General features: G+C 33.7%; 1 protein-coding gene across 1 annotated transcript in view; it reads left to right on the forward strand.

Moving 5' to 3' along the window:
- The window catches only part of LOC133326083 (sodium/potassium/calcium exchanger Nckx30C), a 151,073-nt gene that overhangs the window by 103,729 nt on the left and 26,135 nt on the right, over nt 1-21,209 (forward strand). The window contains exons 6-7 of the mRNA XM_061534759.1: nt 19,005-19,262; nt 19,385-19,521. Coding sequence (XP_061390743.1) covers nt 19,005-19,262; nt 19,385-19,521 — 395 coding nt within the window. The remainder of the gene's footprint in view (nt 1-19,004; nt 19,263-19,384; nt 19,522-21,209) is intronic.

Consider the following 21,209-nt stretch of genomic DNA (forward strand, 5'->3'; position numbering starts at 1 on the left):
TATTAGCTTTTAAAAAATATTTTGTTTCTTGTAACATTAATTTTGCCATTATTATAAATTTTTTATAGCAATTATATTTATTTTTTGTATTGACTGCTTATTAACTAAGCCAAGCAAAACCAAAAAATACCAATTTTTAACAAATTCCCAATCTGCAAAGAATTTGTTAACAACATGAACATTTTGTATAGAAACAAAAAACAAACAAAAACTGAATTTGAAACCGATTTATTTTTTGCTCTTAGCTAATGCTTCCTTTATTATTTCATAGCCAACAAAAATTTAAATAATTTATTCTCTTATTATTTATTTAGCCATCATCATTATTTTTTTTTTTTTATTTTCTCTCTAATTTCAAATTCATTTGAATTCCAAACCACAAAAATACATCTCAACTTTTTGATGTTGTCTTCCATGAAATCAGGACTCTTGAGTAGACAAGTGGTCCCCAGATTTCCACTTACCTTTGTGTTTTTTTATTTTGTTTTTTATTTAAATTGTCTTCATGGTGTTTTAAGCATAACAAAATCTAATTTGTAAATGTATTGGCACCCAAAACCAAACAACCAATCAAACTAAAAATATACAAATAATAAGTAGCAAATAATTGCCGTGGCTTTAAATGTTGTTATAATTTGTTAAACAAAAAAATTCGTAGAAAACTTTGTAAATACACATTTTTGTCTAAATTGCATGCTTTTATTTGTAAAAATTACAAATATTAATAGAAGTTGAAAAGAGGGAAATCTATATAAGCCAACCAAAGCCGTTTTCCAATAGAGGAACGACATGGAATTGAAACATTACAATGTCACTGCAATGCTTATATGAATTTTCACTAATACAATTAGTTTTAATCAAGAATATACCATAAAATTACTTCAAACATAATAAGGAAATTGAATTGAAACATTAAAAAATATTTCAATAGTCCATACTTGTAAATGAATATAAATATTTATTTAAAAAATAATAAAAACGACCCTTAAAAATGGAATGTTGCGGTATTGAAACATATTTTTCTGCAACTTTTACATGTATATATTGTTAGTAATACACTTTTTTGGGCAATATTTTCTTCAAAAAGGAATGACAAAATGCAACATTTATTCGATTATACATTATATAAATCGAAGATTGTGGGTGAAGATTAATTCCAAAATAATGCGTATTAACAATTAATACTAATAACAATTATTCATAGACTAAATATTTCGCTAACATAAAATTTAAATTAGAAAATTATACATATACTGACTTTACTTAGCTGGCTTGTTACAGAACATTTGTTCCATAATCCGAGCTTAAAAAAGATTTCCTGGCGCCTTTGTCGTGTGCGCAGCTCATCTAATTTGAAAGACCATGTTCCAAGATGTTGTCATCCACTTGATCTTTCCATCAGAATCGCGTGAAACATCAGTTGGCTCGCTTTTATATGCATTTTGAGCTATTTGAGCATCCTCATTCATTCTGACGACGTGACCTAGCCAACGTAGTCGCTGCAGCCCGATACGTCCGACAATGACAATGTCTGAGAATAGATTGTACAACTCATGGTTCTTACGCATATTAGCCCATAGATCTGCCGGATAATTTTTCTCTCAAACACTTCAAGAGCTACCCATTCGCTTGCTCAAGTACCCATGTTTCAGATCCATATAACAGCACGGGTAGTATCAGCGTTTGGTAGAGTGTGAGTTTGATCTGGCGAGAGGTGGCCTTGTTTCTGAAACTGTAGTTTTCATGTTCCACATTTGGTGCGAGTGTAGTGTACGCGTTGATAACATCTGTTTGGTCTTCTCGCCATTTACTGCCTGTACCACTTTGACAGACTCCTTCTCAATTCGTTCAAATGTGGCTGTTGCCGCTCGCAATGTCCGACCCATTCGATGTCGATGTCGTCGGCGTTGGCGAGTAACATATGCTGTTTAGTGTATAGAATGTCATTTCTCTCAGGATATTAAAAAGGTCACACGTCACCTGTCTGAATCCTCGTTCGGTATTGTAGGGCTCCGAGAGGTCCTTTCCGTTTTTACCTTCCGTCTGACCTTGTACCAGTTAAAGCTATCCTGGATAGTCGTATTATTTTGGCAGGAATGCCGAACGCAGACATGAATTTAAACACCTCTGAGTGGATTGGACCATCGAAAGCGGTTTTAGAGTCGACGAATAAGTGGAATGTATCGATGTGTTTTTCCTCATTGGCTCATTGGTCCAATAATGTCATTGATTATAGGCCTCAGTCGTTCACACAGCCTTAAGAGACTTATTCCCCTTTATATAGACCCATCATTAGAAGTCCTTTCACCTTTATCTCTGCCATTATCATCCAGCCAATGAGATTTTTCTTAATCAGTATCTTTCGTTCTCCGTGATCTCGATGGTTTATTTTTCCAGGGATAAATACTTTGGAAATTATCGTTAGTTTAGTTTTGTTCTGATGACGAATAGATCGTTCCAACATTTAATTTATGCCATCTAGTTCAATTTTCACAGCGCTTCCAGAGGGGTGAGGACACCATTCATTTTTATGTTCGGACCAAAATTCCAAGGTCGGCATGCAATAGAAAAAATTCGAATTTACAACGATGTATATAATATTGGTCGTATATTTACCAGCCAACAGTAAAGTGATTGACTGACTGACTGATTTAACGATTCATCAACGCCCAGACGAAACGGCTGAAGCTAGAACCTTCAAAGTTTGGATGAGGGTCACTCTTGGTCGAAAGGTGACAGATAAGGCAGGGTTTTTGGAAATTCGTACTAGAACGGTACACAAATTCCAAAAATACACTAAATGTCATACCATTTGTATTTGGCGAACCGGTAGATCTAGAACTCTTAAATTTTAAATGAGGGTCTCTGATGCAGTGTAGAATAGATATAGCAAAGGGTATTTTGGACATTCGAACTATAAGTATGCGAAAAGTACTAAAATGTACTAAATTTAGTACAATTTCGTAGCATGTGAATGGATAGAGCTTGAAATTGGGAATGCGAATAATGGTCGGCTTTCCAAAATTGTTTTGTTTTGTAGAATGGAAGTCCCCTTAATCTCCTTTCGAGTATTCTGTACCGGACTAAGTTGTTTCATCGTTAGCGGTTGGTTCCTTCTCATTTGCAGGGGAAGTCTTTGTCATCATGTTTATTCACTCTGAAGTATCTCAACGTGGCTTCAGAAATATACGAAGCTTTTATGGACAACTGATTGTGCGTTACCCTTGGTGAACTCCATTCGTCTTCCATATTAAAAGCCACTTCTTCCACATTTTGTCTTCAGTTACGCATAAATCTAGTAGACTCATAGTATCTGCCTCGAAAAAACTGCAAAACTGCCTATATTATTTTTCACTTAGAACTACTTGAATTAATCTTAATTAGCATAATCTGGAACACACAATAATTTTATCATTGAATTCGCTATCCTAATAATCGAATTTAATCTGTGGAGAGTTTTCCCACTATGTCTGATAATCGTTGAATGTGAGATTTTATCTTAAAATAATGCAACTCCAAATCTCAAGCAACACAAATGTTTTATTCACAATATTTTGATTTTTGTATTAATATTTTTAATTTTTTGATTTATGTATATTCCCAAAAGTAAGCAATAAAATTATATTGCGAATCCTCCTAAGGCAATACTCCCAATTTGGATATAAACAAACAAATTGATTTTGTTCGTACGCCCTTATTGGAATCGAGCTCCATGACTCATGTATTTCAAAAGTCCAGTGAAGTTTCTCATCTTTCCCGATCTCCCTTCTGATTGGACATTTTAAAAGAAAATTGAAAGGAAATGAAACTATTTGTTTTCTTTTCATACACACATGCATACACTGCACTAGTACTCTACAGACCCAATTTTCTTGAATCAAAAATGATAGAACGTGTTGTATGGATGGACAAACATGAAAACAAATATCAATCACAGCAACGAAGACGACGACCATCAATTTCAGCCAAAGTTCCAAAGGAAATATATATAGTTCCACATAGAGTTGAAATCAAACATCTTTACGTGGTGGTTTTAAAGTGGTATTTGAAAAAATCTATGATAGCAAAGCTTGCTGGAATGATATTTTATTTCTTTTTGTTTTCGATGGTTTTCACTTCTCTCACAATTCAATCAGTTGCAATTCCTCTGCTTCGCCATTATTTTTTATAAAAGAAAAGAAAAAAATAATTACCAAGAAAACAATTTCATCTCCCTCACCATAACTGCCGCAGTGTTCTACGTATGACAGTATGTGCAGAATTCTTGCCCGCATAAATTTGTATTGAAACCAATAATATATATATATAAGATACATTTTCTTCTTCACGTATATATAATATGTGTTTGTGTATATATATATATATAAAAGGTGTTTGTGTGTGTATCCCCGGAAAAAGAGGTCAACTTGCTGTGTAGTCCATTCTTAAAATGACAATGTGTTGAAATCTATCTATCAAGCTCTTTGATGAAAATGAAAGAACGAAACTAAAAAATATTGTCTGTCCTTCATTTTTGCTGTCCTCATGTCTGCTCTGCTCTCAGATCTCCTTGAATGTGTACGTGTCCCAGCGATGGTGTGTCGTCGTGATTGATATTAAATTTAAGATAAATTCTTTTCACAACACATATTAACACATCTAGCAATTACACAAACACTCACGCAAACAACAATTCTTAAAAGCATTCATATAATAAATTTTTGAGAATGAGAATAATGGGGTGTAATAAAAAATGAATTGTGGCATGAAATAATAAAATTGAATTAAAATGAAAATAAAATTAAACAATGAAAAATTATATTATATTAAAACCTGGACCTATTTTTCCCATTTTCAATATAAAACATCAAATTAGTAGTGACAAACAAACAAATATCGTAAAAATGTAGCAAGGCTAAATCGAAATATATTTTTATACTGGTCAAGAATGTAATTCATATTACAATCCATAATATAACCCAAACATACCACATGTAGTGAAAAAACACATCTCATTCTAATGTGTAAATCTTGTACAAGAATATCTCAAGTGGGCTGCATACAATAATAGATTCCTGATCACTTTATTTCTCTATCATCTAAACAAAATAGCCACAGAAATACATTCGTCATATCTGTTATAACAAAATAAGATCACGATAACAAATTTCGATAATCGAAAATTTTGTCGTTTTTTTATACCATACACAACTATTTTGTCAGGGTATTGAAATTTAATTGAAATCTGATATTATAAAAATTTAAATCCACCCTATTCCACAATTTCGTCATATACGTTCAATGTGTGGAATTTTTAAAGATATATGTGCATACATATGTATTGACATACATTTATATTTCTGTCCACATCTCTTGTGTTTGTTTTAATATAAAAAAAAAAAAATAAAAAATTAAGTTAAGAACTTAAAAAAAATTGGGACGAACAAAAGATATGAAGAATTCGTAATCTGCTTCCAAAAACAGATACGAAACGATAAATGTTTTTTTGTCAACACAAACATCATTTAAAATTTTATGCTTACGTACATACATACATACGTAAGAGGAAGGAAATGTTAATTGATTTTTCTTTAATGAAAATTAAATAATGAAATACGATGGAAAATCATAAAGATGGCATTCCAATATATGGTGGAGTTTTCAATTTAAGAAATATAAAAACAAAAATAAAAACGAATTTTAAATTTAAAAAATTAAAGTGTTTTAAAAATATAATCTTCTCAAAAATAGCTGCTATTTTCCAGATGTGAAATATTATCTAGCAGGGAGAATGATTAATATACACTCTTTCTCACGAATGCTCACGGCGAGAATTCGAATTTATCGCGAATAATAAAGTTACAATGAATGAACAAACATATGCAATCTCTCGGGAATGTTCGCATTGCACGAAAAATTCACGAACGACAAAACTTCGCTACAAGCGTAGCCGATTCATTCATTCGCGAGCATTCTTTGCTGAAGAATATTCTTTTGAAAAATTCAAAAAAGAAGTTCACGAATGCTAGCGAGCTATGTTAAAAACAACCACAAACAAAAATATCATAAAAAAGATAAGACACACACACACACAACAAATGAATGTGTGAGTAGCAGAAAGTGTGTGGAATAACAAAATACATGTCCAACAACTATTGAGTTCACGAACGTTTGTTGTTATTGTTGTTGATGTTTTGAGCATTCGATAGAATGCTGGAATGTTTGTTTTCATTCGTGAGAGAATGTCAGAAAGAATTTCAACAACCAAACGAAACGAATGATCGTTGTTGTGGTGCTCTCAGTCGTTTGTTATGTTTGTGCAAACATTCTTTAGCGAATGTTCATTTGGTAAAGAATTTATCGCCATAAATTCATTCCTAAAATGAGCACAAAACGAAAAGAATGTATTTTAATTCATTCGCGAGCGAATTTTTGCGCACCCTGTTATCTAGATAAATACTTCGATATATCGTTATCTTAAGTTAAAACGTCAATTTGAAAAAATATAGACGTATTACCTTATTGTTCACCGGCAGGCGTTTCTTGGTCGACCTCGATCTCTTAATCCCTTCTTTTCTTAAGGTGCGGCCAATCCAGCTCTACGTTACCATTGGTGTTGGGTCAGAATATTCTGATGTTTGCCGTAGTGGTGTTCATAATTTTCATGGCCTTTGTTTTCTTGATTTAATCTCACCATGATGAACAGTAGGGGAGACAAAGAGCATCCTTTACGTTCCCGTTGTGAAGAACTGAGATTTCTGTATCTTCCTACCTCTAATGGTATCGAAAGTTTTCTTGAAATTGAAGAAAGGCGCGAGTGTTCTATTACCTCTTTTATTTCATTGAAGCAGGGAGGGTTTCACGAGTTTTGACGATTCTGATTTCTTCGAAATGTTCTCTCCATCTCTGAGTTTGCTCATCATTGTTTGATAGTAGCCTACCATTTCGATCTTTTATTGCTTGCCTCCTGGTGCACCTTCTATTTGTGAGACTATCTATTGTTCGGTGTAGCTTTCTCAGAGCCTACCATTACAAGTGTGGGCTGGTCACACAGCTTTCATTTGATTTGAAGCCAACTTGTTTATCTCTCAGAATGTTTTCTACTTGACTTTGCATAATTTGAGTTTCCATCTTTGAGAAATTAGGTTCAAGCTTAGATCTGATATCCGGCTTTTTCTCTGATTTTGAACTACGCTCAATGTTTCTTTCACAACTTGGTATTGTATTGTCGTAGCTAGGGTGTTTCTTACAGTGTTGTTATAGGCGTAAACTTGAGTGCCGGGTATTTCTTCATGGGCATGGCCCAATTTTATCGGCAATTTTTCTTGAAAACTCCGTAAACTCTTATATTTTTTGTTTACGTTTACACAAACATGAGTTAAAGTTGAAAGCATTTTGACAGCTCGGGTGAAAACATCTAGTCATATCGGACGTCTTTATTATTGGGCCACGTTCTTGGGCATTGCAGTTTTATCTTGATTTTGCTTATGATTTATTTATTTCTGACGTCTGACAGGGAGATTTTCCATCTTCAATTAACGCATATGTGATTAATTTGATTGCAAGTATTGCCGCGAGATGACGTCCATGTGTATTTGAATATCCTTGTGCGAGAAGATGGAGCCACCAATGACCAGCTGGAATGTTTGACACAGTTCTGTAAGTCGTTCTCGGTTATTGTTTATGACTTCACATCCATGTTTTCCCATTGCTGAACCAGCATAGTCTTATCGATTCCTATTTTAGCGTTTAAGTCACCCATGAGAATCATTGTGAGTTGACTTCATCTTTTACAGTATCTTTAGCGCCTTTCATAGCACTATACTTTGGTGACGTGTTGCTCTTGAATCGAGACATTATCACACGGTCAGATATTGGTTTCCATGTCTCCAAGGACTTCTTAGCGTTCTTCGACATTATCATCTCAACTCCGCTTTCACCGCCATTTTAATTTCCACTGAGTTCGATTGCCATTTTTTTGGATGTTAAAATCATTTCGCTTATACCAGAATTGGTATGATGGCTGTTCAAGCCTCATTGTTTCACGAAGAGTTTAATTCCTAAAATATTGTACAGTGCACTGCAGTGGTTGAGGTGTTTGTTTTGTTTTTTTTTTTTTCAACTATAATTTCTGTGAATATTTATAAAGAGAAAAGGTGATAGTATGCATCCTTACCTGACTCCTTTCGATATTGGACTTTCATCGGTCAGTTCACTAGTTACTTGAATTCTTGCTAGAAGCATGCAAGCACACTGTAATTTAATTTTGGAAAATAGTTACCTGATTTATTTCTCTACAATAAGTACCTTTCATTGATCTCCTTCCATTAATAATAAATAATAATATTGATTTTTTATAATTCGAAAATTAATTCGAAACAGAAATTTTCAAAACTAGATTTATGTCTTGTTATTTTTTACCTCGTCCCCTCACCACCACTGTTGTTTGATCAATTGAAATAAATACGTATGCAACTATGTAGTATATGTTTTGGGAACTTTTAATCGGCTTATGGTTGTGGGTTAAGTCGTCCACAATAAGCGAATGTATTCATGCGAGAGGAACAACGGAAGGTTGGTGGTATGGATTTTAAGAGCATAAACTGTGCGGGGTTATCGAATAATGTCGTTGTAGTTGGTGGTGCAGGGTGGTGCTGTGGCATCAATGAATGATGATTACATTTTTCATTACCATGATTGTGGCAATGATGATGACGATGACAACGATAATCATCATCATTATCGAAAATCCTTATTTCCATCATAATTATTGTCAAACGTCATTGGCATCGACCAACCAGAAACATTCTCCATGGTCGTTGTCATTATCACAGTCATTATGATGGGGTCTCATCCTTCGTTATGTAGTTCATGTCCACATTAACGTATGTACATACATACATATGTATATTTCTTAAGTAGGTTCTGCTTGGGGATTTACCAAATATATTTATATTTTTTTAAATCTTGAAAATGTCGTCAACGTAACATGTGTATGTAAGTCGTCTTACATACACATGTATGTATTTCCTTTAACGTATTTCCGTAGATTTTTCAATGCTATTGAAATGTGGTTTCCTATTTTTGTGTATAATTTATTCAATGAAAGGGTTTTGCTGTTGTTGGTTTTATTTATTTCAGTGGGGGATTTGTCAATTCTAAGTAAAATGTGACGTCGAGAACAAGTTAAAAAACATGATTTTCCTCCAAATTGTTATATAATGACGGATATTCACACGACATCCTTGGTCATGGTTATTTAAATTAATATTTTCAGTGCTATTTTTTATTTATTTTTAAATATTTTTTATAATTTGTGCGTGTATAGAAAATGTTGCCATGAAATAATTAAAATATGAATGCAGAAGTGTTTTAAATTTAAGGACAGCATTGTATTGGATGTGTTCATATCGGCAATGATATTTCCAAATGTGGTGTTGAAATATTTTTGTAAATAGTAGGAATATTTAACCGACTTCAGTGTGATCGATTAGAATGCTTTATTCATCAAGGGTAGATTATAGTTTTGGACATCGAAACAGATACTAATTGGGGATTTTCTCTCCTTACACTACTTGGGAGCATGGAACTTCAACAAAATATGGATTATTCAGCGGTTTTATACAAGCTAAGTAAGTCCGATGTTGAATGTCCGATTTTATGGGGCTGGCATCTACAGTTTCCTAGAAACAAAACCACCATGAATTTTGTAAAGTGATTCGGGTCTTTGCTTATTTAGTGTTGTAATTTCCCTCTGAATGGCGGTATTTCTTGCCATTTATATTTTCTGCTATCATCATGTGTTGTTGCCGAGAATTATAATGTCAGGAGGCTTTGCATTCATTTCATCTAGAGGATAATGTCCTTTTTTACAAATAGTCGAAACCACTTTGAAACAATTTGTGCTCCTTCGCTAGGATTCGTATTCGGGTTGTAATCAAGGACACTATCCCCTGCGCTACACCTCGTCTCAATATTTTTTTCCAGCTATGTCGATGATTAGTTTGAAGTAGCATGTCATATTAGATGACAGTCCCATCTATCGTTGCTTATGAGCATCGCCTCGCTAAATTTGTGTCGTGGTTGCGGTCTTTGCTTATTCAGTGTTGTCATCTCACTCTGGATGGCTTCGTTTGTAGGGATAAGTAAGTTTTCGATAATTGACTTTTTATATTGAAAAGTTTAAAAGTCAAATTCAATTTTTGATCTTTGGGAAAATCGCAAAGTCTACTTTTCATGATCGACTTTTAATGGGACTGTCATCTAACGTAGCTTTTTGTGGTTAGGGTCTTTGCTTATTTAGTGCTGTCATTTCACTCTGGACAGCTTCAGATGCATTTAATATGGAGGAAAATGTGAGCCCCCTTTTTAAAAATATTCGAAACCACTTTGAAATAATTTCTGTTCCTCCGGTGGGATTGTTGTGGGATTCGGACCCGGAGAAACGTGCAAATAACAGGGCTAGAAAGGCCCTGAAAATGAAAAAGACCCAAAAATTGTCTTGAAGGTAGGTTGAAGTCATTTCACGCCAAATTTCAACTACTGCAGGATATCTTATATGTGATTGTTAAAAGAATAGGCTCTGAAAATTATATAACTTCTCATATAGCCTGAAGTGGATAAGTAAGTTCATAAGTGTATATGATAAAATTCAAATTTAAGAGGTAAATAGTTACGAGCTTTAAGGGAACCCCACCCATTCTCGATTTTAACTTTTCAAGATTTTCAATGGGCCAATGCTTGTTAAGGTTTGTAACTTTGCACATATATATTTGAAGATTTAAAAGAGAAGAAAAATAATTTACAAAAAATGTTTGTTGTTGTTTTGTTGTTGTTTTTTGTAATTAAAGGAAAGTCCTTATTTTTGATGGCGGGCATGATAACTCCTTACTAGAACATCGGAATCCGAAAATTCCAACGGTGTTAGAAAGAGTACATGTCTGGCTCTCGTATGAACTAGGATTATTGACTTCGCTCTAAAATTATCAAAATGGTGGACCTTTGAAAAAATATTTTTGGAAAATCTCCGATTTTTTACCAAAAACCAAGTTAAAAAATAAGGAAGATCTTTACCGATTGGCTTTATCCTTGTTCATACGAGAGCTATACACTCCCAGAGAAACGTTGCAAAATTTGGAACCGATTGGATTATTAGTTTTTGAGTTATCGTGCCCGCCATTCGCAAAAGAGAAAAACGCGTTTAAAGTTTGAGAAGCCCTTCAGCCGTCACTTGATGCTGACACAATAAATCGGATATATCTTCAAGAGTTCTTGAGATTTTCACTTGAAATTTTGTAGAGACATTCTTTAATCAGTGTAGATTCGAATTATATCAACAAAAATTTTGACGCCGAGAATGGGGGGGTCCCCTTAAAAGGTGGAATATCCAATTTTATTTGACCTAGAACCAATTTTCAGATTAACAGTTGTTCAAGTAGCCAACTTGTATTTTTTATAATAAAAATATTGAGGGTCTCTTGTGTAGAGGAGAGAGAATATAGTTGTACAGGGATCTATTTTTTCATTCAGTCGCTTGACATTAGAGAACCCTTCATATAGAAGACTATTCCACAATATAATAGCTATAAAATACAACAATTTAAATATTAAGAGAATCCAAAAAGATCTAGGTAATCGCATTCAAGTAACACCGTCATCTCTTCAACCAGCTTCTCATGCTGGCACCTCCACCTTTATCTGTCGGTTACTTCTTCCAAGATTCTCGATAACACGATTTTCAACTGGCTTCTCCACATCTCTGGTCGGCAGCATCATTTTTAAAGCTGGGTCATCCGCAAGCTTCATTTTAGCGTCAACTTCCTTCTTCTTGTCCCCGCTTCTGTCCAAAGACTTCATTTTATTTTTGTTAGTCGTCATCGTTGTTCCGTATTTCCAGTATTTATAGCAACTCTTTTCACCACCTCCATAATTGCTGGCTTCCTCTTACCGGACCAATTATCGATTGTTGTCGGTTCAAGGCCATTATCCACCGGCTTCATCTTCCTAGCAGCAAAAAAGACACCCACTGGCGATTTATGCCATGTACAGACGAGCGTTGTTCGCTCTCTCATTCGTTGTTCGACCCTAAATTATGAAGTAATTACTTAGTTCCCCATACAAAATTGTCTGAGCGAACACCGACTTTTGTACGTTGTTCAATTCGAATCACTCTCTGAATCACCAAGAATTTTGTCCCATCTCTAACAATTGAGAGAATTTATCGAAAATAAATTAATTTTGACAGCATGAAAAATTTTTTAAATTTTTCAAACTTTTTCAGTAAAATTGAAAATGATGAATGAAAAGTAACCACAATTCTAGATTTTATATATGCAGAAGGATGTAAATTTTGTTGTCTACATAATGCAATGTGCATTTCTTTCCCCTTGGTTCTAATTAGCGTACAAAACGAGAAACAAAAGTGGGGAAACCCAAACAAAAATTCGCCCATTTTTTAAATGTGACATTTGAGTTGAGAAAATATAAAAATGTATTGAAAAAAACAATATTTTCAGAAAAAATGGAAAACATGAATTAAAAGTTAAGAGATAGGGGTTGATATTATAGTCAGGAGAAAGAGAATTATTTTTTCTATTTAGATCCATATGTGATTATGGTGTGAAACAAGAAACAAAAAGTTTGAAATAAAAAAACTCTGATGACATGAATTAAGAATAGTGTTGTATGAACGGGTTAATTCATATACGTAATTCTGAGAGCGAACTACGTTGTTCGAATGCCCGTCAGAACATGGCATTACCTTTCTCAGCAAGTATTCCCTTATCGACTTGCTTCGTGCTCACCAGCCACATCATCGTACTTTTCAACTCGGAGCCAATTTATGTGAATACGAAATATGTGGAAATGGGATTTCACTTTACATTTGCCAATCCTTAATGGCATTGGCAACCATTAGTCTGGCCTCATCGCGTTTTGCATTTACTACTCGACGGTTGTTTTCCGATAGCGCCAAAAGTTTCCTTTCCTCTTTTCCCATGATTCTCCTGCTGCCTGGGATTTCTCTGCAGTCACCAACAATTCATTTTTATGTTCGTGAACTTGCTTTTCTAATTCCGGGCATGCATAATTCGCTCTTCACCTTTTACCTGCCACGACAACAATTTTTTTAAGGCAATCTTTGTCGTCTTGCATTGTTTTCAGAGCAAGTTCTATCTCCTTATATCTTGCACGTAACCCTGCCGCCTCACGGTTTTTTTTCATACAATTCGTCATAATATCATTCATATCGGTCACAAGCTTCTTTGTCTGATACCGATTGAAGATTGTCAATTTCCTCTTGGGCTTGCCTTTATCCTCCTGCCATTTTGAATTTTTTAATAGCTCCATCCACCGATCACGAATCACCAGATCGTATTTCATTTCCTATTTTCCTATACCCGCTATCAATATCGCTCATATTCACAGCAGTATTCAGACTATCGATAAATTCTACGAACATTTCGATATTTGCTAGTAGAGTTTTTATGTATTCGGTCTGTTCTGTGTATTTGTGCGATTTGCCTTCTCTAGAATAAGACACCACCATAGTCTCGCCCCTTCGTTCTGCAACTTCTGTATTTCGAACTGAAGCCCGCTCGCCAAAATTTGCTAGCCGCCATCCCTTCTTCCTTGTGGCAGCCTACATCTTAAGGGCTAAGCAGAATGCTCGCGTTGAGCCATCCGTCGCTTTATATGTTATCGAAAATACAACAACCACAAGGAAACGATAACACAAACGCTTGTTGTGCGCTGCGCTTCGGAGTTAAATATATTTTAACTTTTTGCGTGCGTTAACGCGATAACTAAAAACGCTCAACGCGAACATTCTGTTTAGCCCTTTTCTCAGCGAGAAAAGCGCGTTTAATGTTTGAGAAGCACTTCTGCCGTCGCTTGATGCTGACACAATAAATCGGCTATATCTTTAAGAGTTGTTGAGAGTTGCACTTGAATTTTTAAGAGACATCCTTGCATTAGTGTAGGTTCGAATTAAAAAGAATACCAAAATTCAAATTTTTAAAACCCACTCCTCTCTGTTCGAAAATCTCTGTTCGTTACGTGAACACACTCTGCTAATCCACATTTAGTTTGTATTTACTATCACATATAAATAATGTCGAATATGCATTAATCTAATATGCCTACCGAACATTATGAATAACATTTTGACATTTGACTAGTTTTTTTCTACTCACTAAATGGCTTCACTGATTAGAAAATATATCACAATTTAACATGACTTGTTGCTATTAATATATATTAAGTGGTCATAAATCTGACTGAATATCGAAATAAAAAACACAAATATATATTTCTGTATATAATATATAACCACATTTGTATAATAATATAATTCAAATGATTGTTGTTGTTCGGCGTGGTTCTTTTATGTGTAATAGAAACCAATTTTGAGTGGATATTGTCATACAATATGTTACCCCCAAAATTAGGATTGACAATTTATGGCAAAATATGTTTCGCAAAAAAAAAACTTGTAGTATTTTTTGTGATATTTATTCTATACAAATCTATTATTAATATAATGAATACAAATCACGAATTTTTCATTTTTCGGTTTTTCATTTTTTCGTTCAAGGTTTTTTTTTTGTGGGGACATTATAATGTCCATAAGTAAAACATGTCACGATTTTGTGATTTTTTGTAAAAAAACTAGGCAGGTAGGCAGCCATTAATTCATAACAACAACGAAAAATCACAAAAAAAAGGATACACTAATAGTTCCATAGTTTATTTAAATGTTGCAAACCAACAAAAAAACGAAACTAAACTAAAAATAGCTGACATCAAATATTTTCATCTATGGCAAACGTGATCAATTTTCGGTCATAAAGCAACTCATCAATATTCCAAATGTTCAGTTAAGCGTAAAACCTTAGAAAAATAGTTTTTTGCATCTTCTTCATCTTCCTTTGGTTAAATTGTGATTTCGTGCCAAATACCAAAAGTTGATGCAATGTTAGGAAATTGTAACTACAGAATGAAGAAAGAATAGGCTTTGTAATTTGAAATTGATATAAATGAGGACAACAAAGGAAGCTGTAGAAAAATGGAAAAATATTAAAAAGAAGACAAACAAATTTAAAAAAACAGTAAGTGAGGTAGTAAAGTCGGACTGGACCGACTACTTTGGGTATATTCAACAGAGACAAAATTCGTGCAAATCTAATGATTTTCAGGGACTTTAGTGCACCATTTACCTAAAATCGAGGGAAACTATATATGGGAGCTATATCTAAATCTGAACCGATTTTCCCGAAAATTAGCACACATCATTGTCGACTTAATTCAGTACGCTATGCCAAAATTGGTGCAAATCTAATGATTTTTAAGGACTTTGGTGCTCCATTTGTATAAAATCGGGCGAAACTATATTTGGGAGCTATATCTAAATCTGAACCGATTTTACCGAAATTTAGCACACATCATTGTCGACGTAATTTATTACGCTATGCCAAAATTCGTGCAAATTTTCAGGGACTTTGGTGCAACATTTACCTAAAATCGGACGAAAATATATATGGGAGCTATATCTTAATCTGAACCGATTTTCTCCAAAATCAATAAGGTTCGTCCTTGGGCCAAACCAATGGGCTGTGCCAAATTTCATCCAATTCGGATCATAAATGCGACCTGTACTTTGTACAAAAATACATGGACGGACAGACGGACATGCATAAATCGACTCAAAATGTGATTCTATGCATATTCTCAAAAGGAACCATGGGTCTATATCGATTCCTTTGGTTGTTACAAACATATGGACAAAGACATAATACCCTGTACCACAGTGTGGTGAAGGGTATAAAAATTAAAATGTCCATTGTACAATTTGATATTAAAATCCGTCACGAAAGTTCCAATATCGGACGTTGGAAATCGATGCAGTAAAATCGATGACGACGTCGATATGTACTTCATCGACTTCGATAAATCATAACCGATGAAATCCCATCGCAAGAGGAAGAACACTCAACTCTTCGTCTTGAAGTTTCAACTAAATGGATCGTCAAGATCAAATATAAAAAAATTAAGCATTTGAAATAAATCAAAGAACGAAGAGTCTTAAATAGAATTTTATTAAAAGTGTAGTCAAAGAAAGTAAGTATCGTCTGTATTCTCGTTGTTTTATTGTGGTTTGCAAATTTCATATTGTCGTACGTCTTTGTTCAACTTTCCTTTTGACAGTATCGGCGACAGAAATACTCAAGGAATTTCTAAAAATAGACTTAAATACCTTTCCATGTAAAATCCAAAGTCCACCCAAAAGTCCCCAGAAATTCTAATAAACAACCTCGTCATCAACACAAAATTGCATTAATATTAGATAGCGCCACTCAGAGGAAAATGTAACACTAATTAAGCAAAGACCCAAACCACAGTACAAAATTCAAGGATGTGCTCAGTGTTCTGCGGCAAACGATCCGTTTTTGGCTGTCCTTCGTTTTTGGCCGAATTCAGTTGGAATTTCAGTTGACTCCACGCAACTCTCATACTACAGTCCAATGGGTTTCAGGTTTAAATCCAACGGAGGAGGACAAATCCTTTGAAGTAGTTTTTTGAATATTTGTGAAAGGGGGGTTACGTATACATCCAGATGAAATGCATTCAAATCCTTCTGAAATTCTAATAATCAATGCGGTATCAACAAAATAGGATAACACAAAATATGATTGATAGGAGATTGTGCACACCCAGTGAAAATGCTATCACTAAATAAGCAAGGACCTCGACCACTGTACAAAATTCAAAGAGGCGTTGTTTCTAGGCAACAATAGCTGGAAGCCTTATCACCTAGGACCGACTACAACCTTATCAACTATCAGCTGATTGAAAAATGTTTATATGGTTCTACGCAACTCCCACAATACAAGTCTATGGGTACAGGTTCAAATCACAAATGGGGAGCAAAAATTCTTTCAAAGTGGTTTTTAAATCATGAAATGCATCCAAATTCTGCAAAAATTATTTCAAATGGTTTTTAAATCATTAAATGCATCCAAATTCCCCTGAAATTCTAACAATCAATATCGTCATCCACACAATAGGATGACACAAGATATGATTGACCTAAACCACTGTACAAGAGGCGTTGTTTCTATGCAACAATAGATGCCATCTTGGACAGACTACAGTCATATTCTGGTTGAAGAAATCTTTAGGTTATATCACATGACGATCATGCATTATTACGGTGCCAATATTCTGCAGCTCGAGGTCCGTTTTTGGTTGTTCATGATCTTCATCAATACATACAGACCAAAATGGCACAAAAAAAGCAAAATGGCACCAACCACAGCACAAAACTCAAAGAGATGTTTTTTCTAGGCAACGATAGATGGCATACCCATCACCTAGGATAGACTGCAGTCATATCGAATATATGTTAGTAAAATAAATGCCTCTATCTCACGCTATCAATATTTCGAGGTCCGTTTTGGCTCTTCTTTGTCTTTGAGCGTGAGTTGAAATTTCAGTTGGAGCCACGGAGGAAAAATTCTTTCAAAGTGGTTCTCAAATATTTGTATAATTAGACCTACATCCCCCATAGATAAAATGCATCCGAAGCTCCTCGACATAATAGTAATTAACCTCGGCATTCACACATGAAAAGGACACAAAAAATGGAATGGCAAGGGATATCAACACTCAGAGAAAAACGGGAAAACAAAAGAAGCAAGGACTCAAACCACTGCACCGAAGATGTTGTTTCTAGGCAACGATAGATGGCAGCATCATCAACTTGGGTAGACTATAGCAGGCCAACAATCTACTGAAGAAATTGTCTATAAAGACGGCCAACGGAACGGCGATATTGGTCGCTATAAGCCATAGTCGTTATAAAATGAAGGACAAAACTTTGTTCAGGGCTTATAGATTCCGTTGTTAAATCGGTGTCGTTATAAACGATTTCGGTTGTACTTAGCTGGAATTAAAGCAACGATTAACGAATCTAACACGAGGAGTAATCGAATCAGATGACGCCCATTAAAGCCCTATGCTTCGTAGAATAGAAACTGGGCTTCTGGATACCGTCGTTAAATCGGAATAATAATAAACGATTGATTTAGCTGGAATTAAATCGAATAAGATGAGGCCCTATGCTCCCAAGAATAGTAACAAGAGACACAAATATTGGGCCTCGTAGAGGGTGTTATTATTAAAATCGTAGCTTGTAGAGAGATTATATGATAACATTTTATTCCGATGGTAAACCCTGAAATATTTTTCCAATACGAAAACAAAGTTTGTTAATAATACATTAAAAAGTACTTTGTGTAATAAATTATTATATGTTTCCTTTTTTCAACTTCTACCAATAACAAAAATAAATTGCATGCTAATTTTGTTGTAATGCCTCAAATAAATAGAAATGCTTAAATGTATTTACCATGTATTGCTTTATTTTATCTTTTACTTATCTTAATAAATTTTACAATATTTTTTCTAACACATTTTAATACATTTCATTATATCATAATCACGAAAATTCACTATGATTTTTTTTTATTTTCAAAAGAAAATATTTTATTTTTTAGCATATCAAAGCACCTAATTTTTTTAATTCATTATTTTTCATAGCAATTCACCTTACATTACTGAAAAAAATTACTCATTTAATAACATGTTTATATATCTACAACATCTATATATATAAAAAAATACAAACAAAAAATTAAAATTAAATAAAAAATACTATTAAAACTTATGTAAAAAATAAAATCAATTATCAAGCTAAAAATATTTAAAATTACTAAAAAAACAATACTTATTGAAACACAAAAAGAACACAGAAAACAATAAGTTATAAAAATATTATACTAATTTCCCTTTTGTATAGTAAATTATTTATATTTGATTTTGTACAATTTTTCCTTCTTCCTTAAGAAAAAATCTCTTGCCCCTAAAAGTATGCTAACATATGTTTTATTATGTTTCCAAAATCTCTTTCAACCAATCAACAATATCAAAACAAATATCCAAACAAAAACAAAACACAAATTATATAGCAAACCCAAGAAATCGAAGATGAACCGGAGCCATTGAGTATGGCTTGGCCAGATACTGCCCGTAAACGTTTAACCTATATTTTGGTTGCACCGCTATTGATACCCATGTGGCTAACTTTGCCCGATACGCGTACACCCAAAGGTAAAAAGCTATTCCCCATAACGTTTATTGGCTCTATACTATGGATAGCAGCCTTTTCGTATCTAATGGTATGGTGGGCCAATGTTGCCGGTGATACGGCACGTATACCGCCTGAGGTAAGTTTTTGAGTTAAGTTGTTAACTGAGAATTCCTAAAAGTGAAAATATAAGAATTAATGAGCTTAAAAAATATACAATTGAAATTAAATACCATTATTAATTTTGTATAAATATTTTAGGTTATGGGTTTAACCTTCTTGGCCGCTGGTACATCTATACCCGATCTGATAACATCGGTGATTGTGGCCCGCAAAGGTTTTGGTGATATGGCTGTTTCCAGTTCTGTGGGTAGTAATATTTTCGATGTTACTGTTGGGTAAGTACACAAAATATTAAAATATGAGCGTAAAAAAATATTGAAAATAAAAAGGTAGAAAATAATCTGTAAGACCTAATATATATTTAAAAAGATTTCACAAAAAAGCGGTTAAAAACATTTTAAAAATGTATTAAAAATGGGAATATATTTAGAACCATTCCAGATTCCCAATGACAATCTGAAAATCTAAATTTTAAGCCAGATAAAACTTCAACAAATGCCTATATATGGCGTTTATAGAGCGCGATTTATGTTGACAAGTTTATACAGAATAATCCTACAGATTAAATCGATATGAAAATGTGTCTTCAAAATATGTAAAATTGGCGGTTACAGTTTTATGATCCCGGACCTTGTATTGACAATGCCAACATGGGTTGTCAACAAAACTTTAATATATCCTACCTGGCAAAGGCGTATGCGTAGCGGCACCATTCATTCGCACTAGTACTATTTATAATTAGTAAATCATCCACTGCATACTTCTAGGTGTTTTTTTTACTAAATGCTGAGAAACTACTAAATTTGTTTTAAACTTCACAATGAAAGCCCCAAAAACCCATAAAATAGTCTCTGTTTGATCAATAATTTCATCGAGTAGTTTCTTTAGCTTTGAAAATAGAAAATTGGGACTAATACGAAGCATATGACCAAAGTATGCAATTTTGAAAAACAAAACCTGGAGCTGATCACTATTCGGAACCCCTCCCAATAATTAATTATTAAAACTTTCAAGTACTTTTATTTGTTCGTCCGTATTGACCTATATTGGATGTCCAAAATGCTCAGTGAATATTTTTTTTTATTATTGTGTCAAACTACATTAAAATGCATTTCAAATGCTCAGGAATTCGAAGGCGTATACGTAACGCCAACATTCATACGCAATGTAATACTTATATTAAATAGTAAACTATCGATAGCATACTTTCAAGTGTTTATTGGTGAAAGCTTAAAATAATAAATTCATAACTTTAAAAAATTCATAAATTAGAATTCAAATGTTTTGCCACTTAAATTGATACAGAATCTTCATAGCATTTCTCAAAATTAATGATTTACTGAAAATTTTGCAATAAGAAAATAAAAATGGGGTCCCAAATAGCTCCGCCAACACTACTTAATAATTTACTTTTGTGGGAACTGTGTTGCACTTCATATAACTGCTAGGAATGCTAAAAAGACAGAAAATTGTTGATATACAATCGACCCAAATTCCACATGAAATTATATAATTATATAGGAGTATACGTAACGTCAGCATTCATTTGCACTAGGAAATAAAAAATAATAATTGCATACTTTTAGGAGTGTGTATATTTATAAATAATTAATGTTAATAAATAAAAACATGCGTATTAAAAGCGTATATTCAACAATACCATAAAATTAGCTTTAGAAAATTTGCAATTAAACAAAATCTGACCATCTATTATATACTTCTAGGTATTTAAAAACAATTAGTTTCTTGTGGGAAGATGATTTTTCAATAAATTCTACTTTAACAGGGGTTTAATGCTATGTTGATCTTTTTAACAACACCCGACGCTTGTATCGCATATTCAGATTTAGCAAAATGAGCTTTTTGTAAACTTTTAATTATACCCGGCCCGGCCCCCAGGGTTTCTTGTATCGCATATTTAGATTTAGCAAAATGTGTTTTTTGTATACTTTTATTATACCCG

Source organism: Musca vetustissima, unplaced genomic scaffold, assembly GCF_032173495.1.
Source record: "Musca vetustissima isolate MV318-11 ecotype Yass unplaced genomic scaffold, APGP_CSIRO_Mvet_v1 utg12302, whole genome shotgun sequence".
Taxonomy (NCBI): domain Eukaryota; kingdom Metazoa; phylum Arthropoda; class Insecta; order Diptera; family Muscidae; genus Musca; species Musca vetustissima.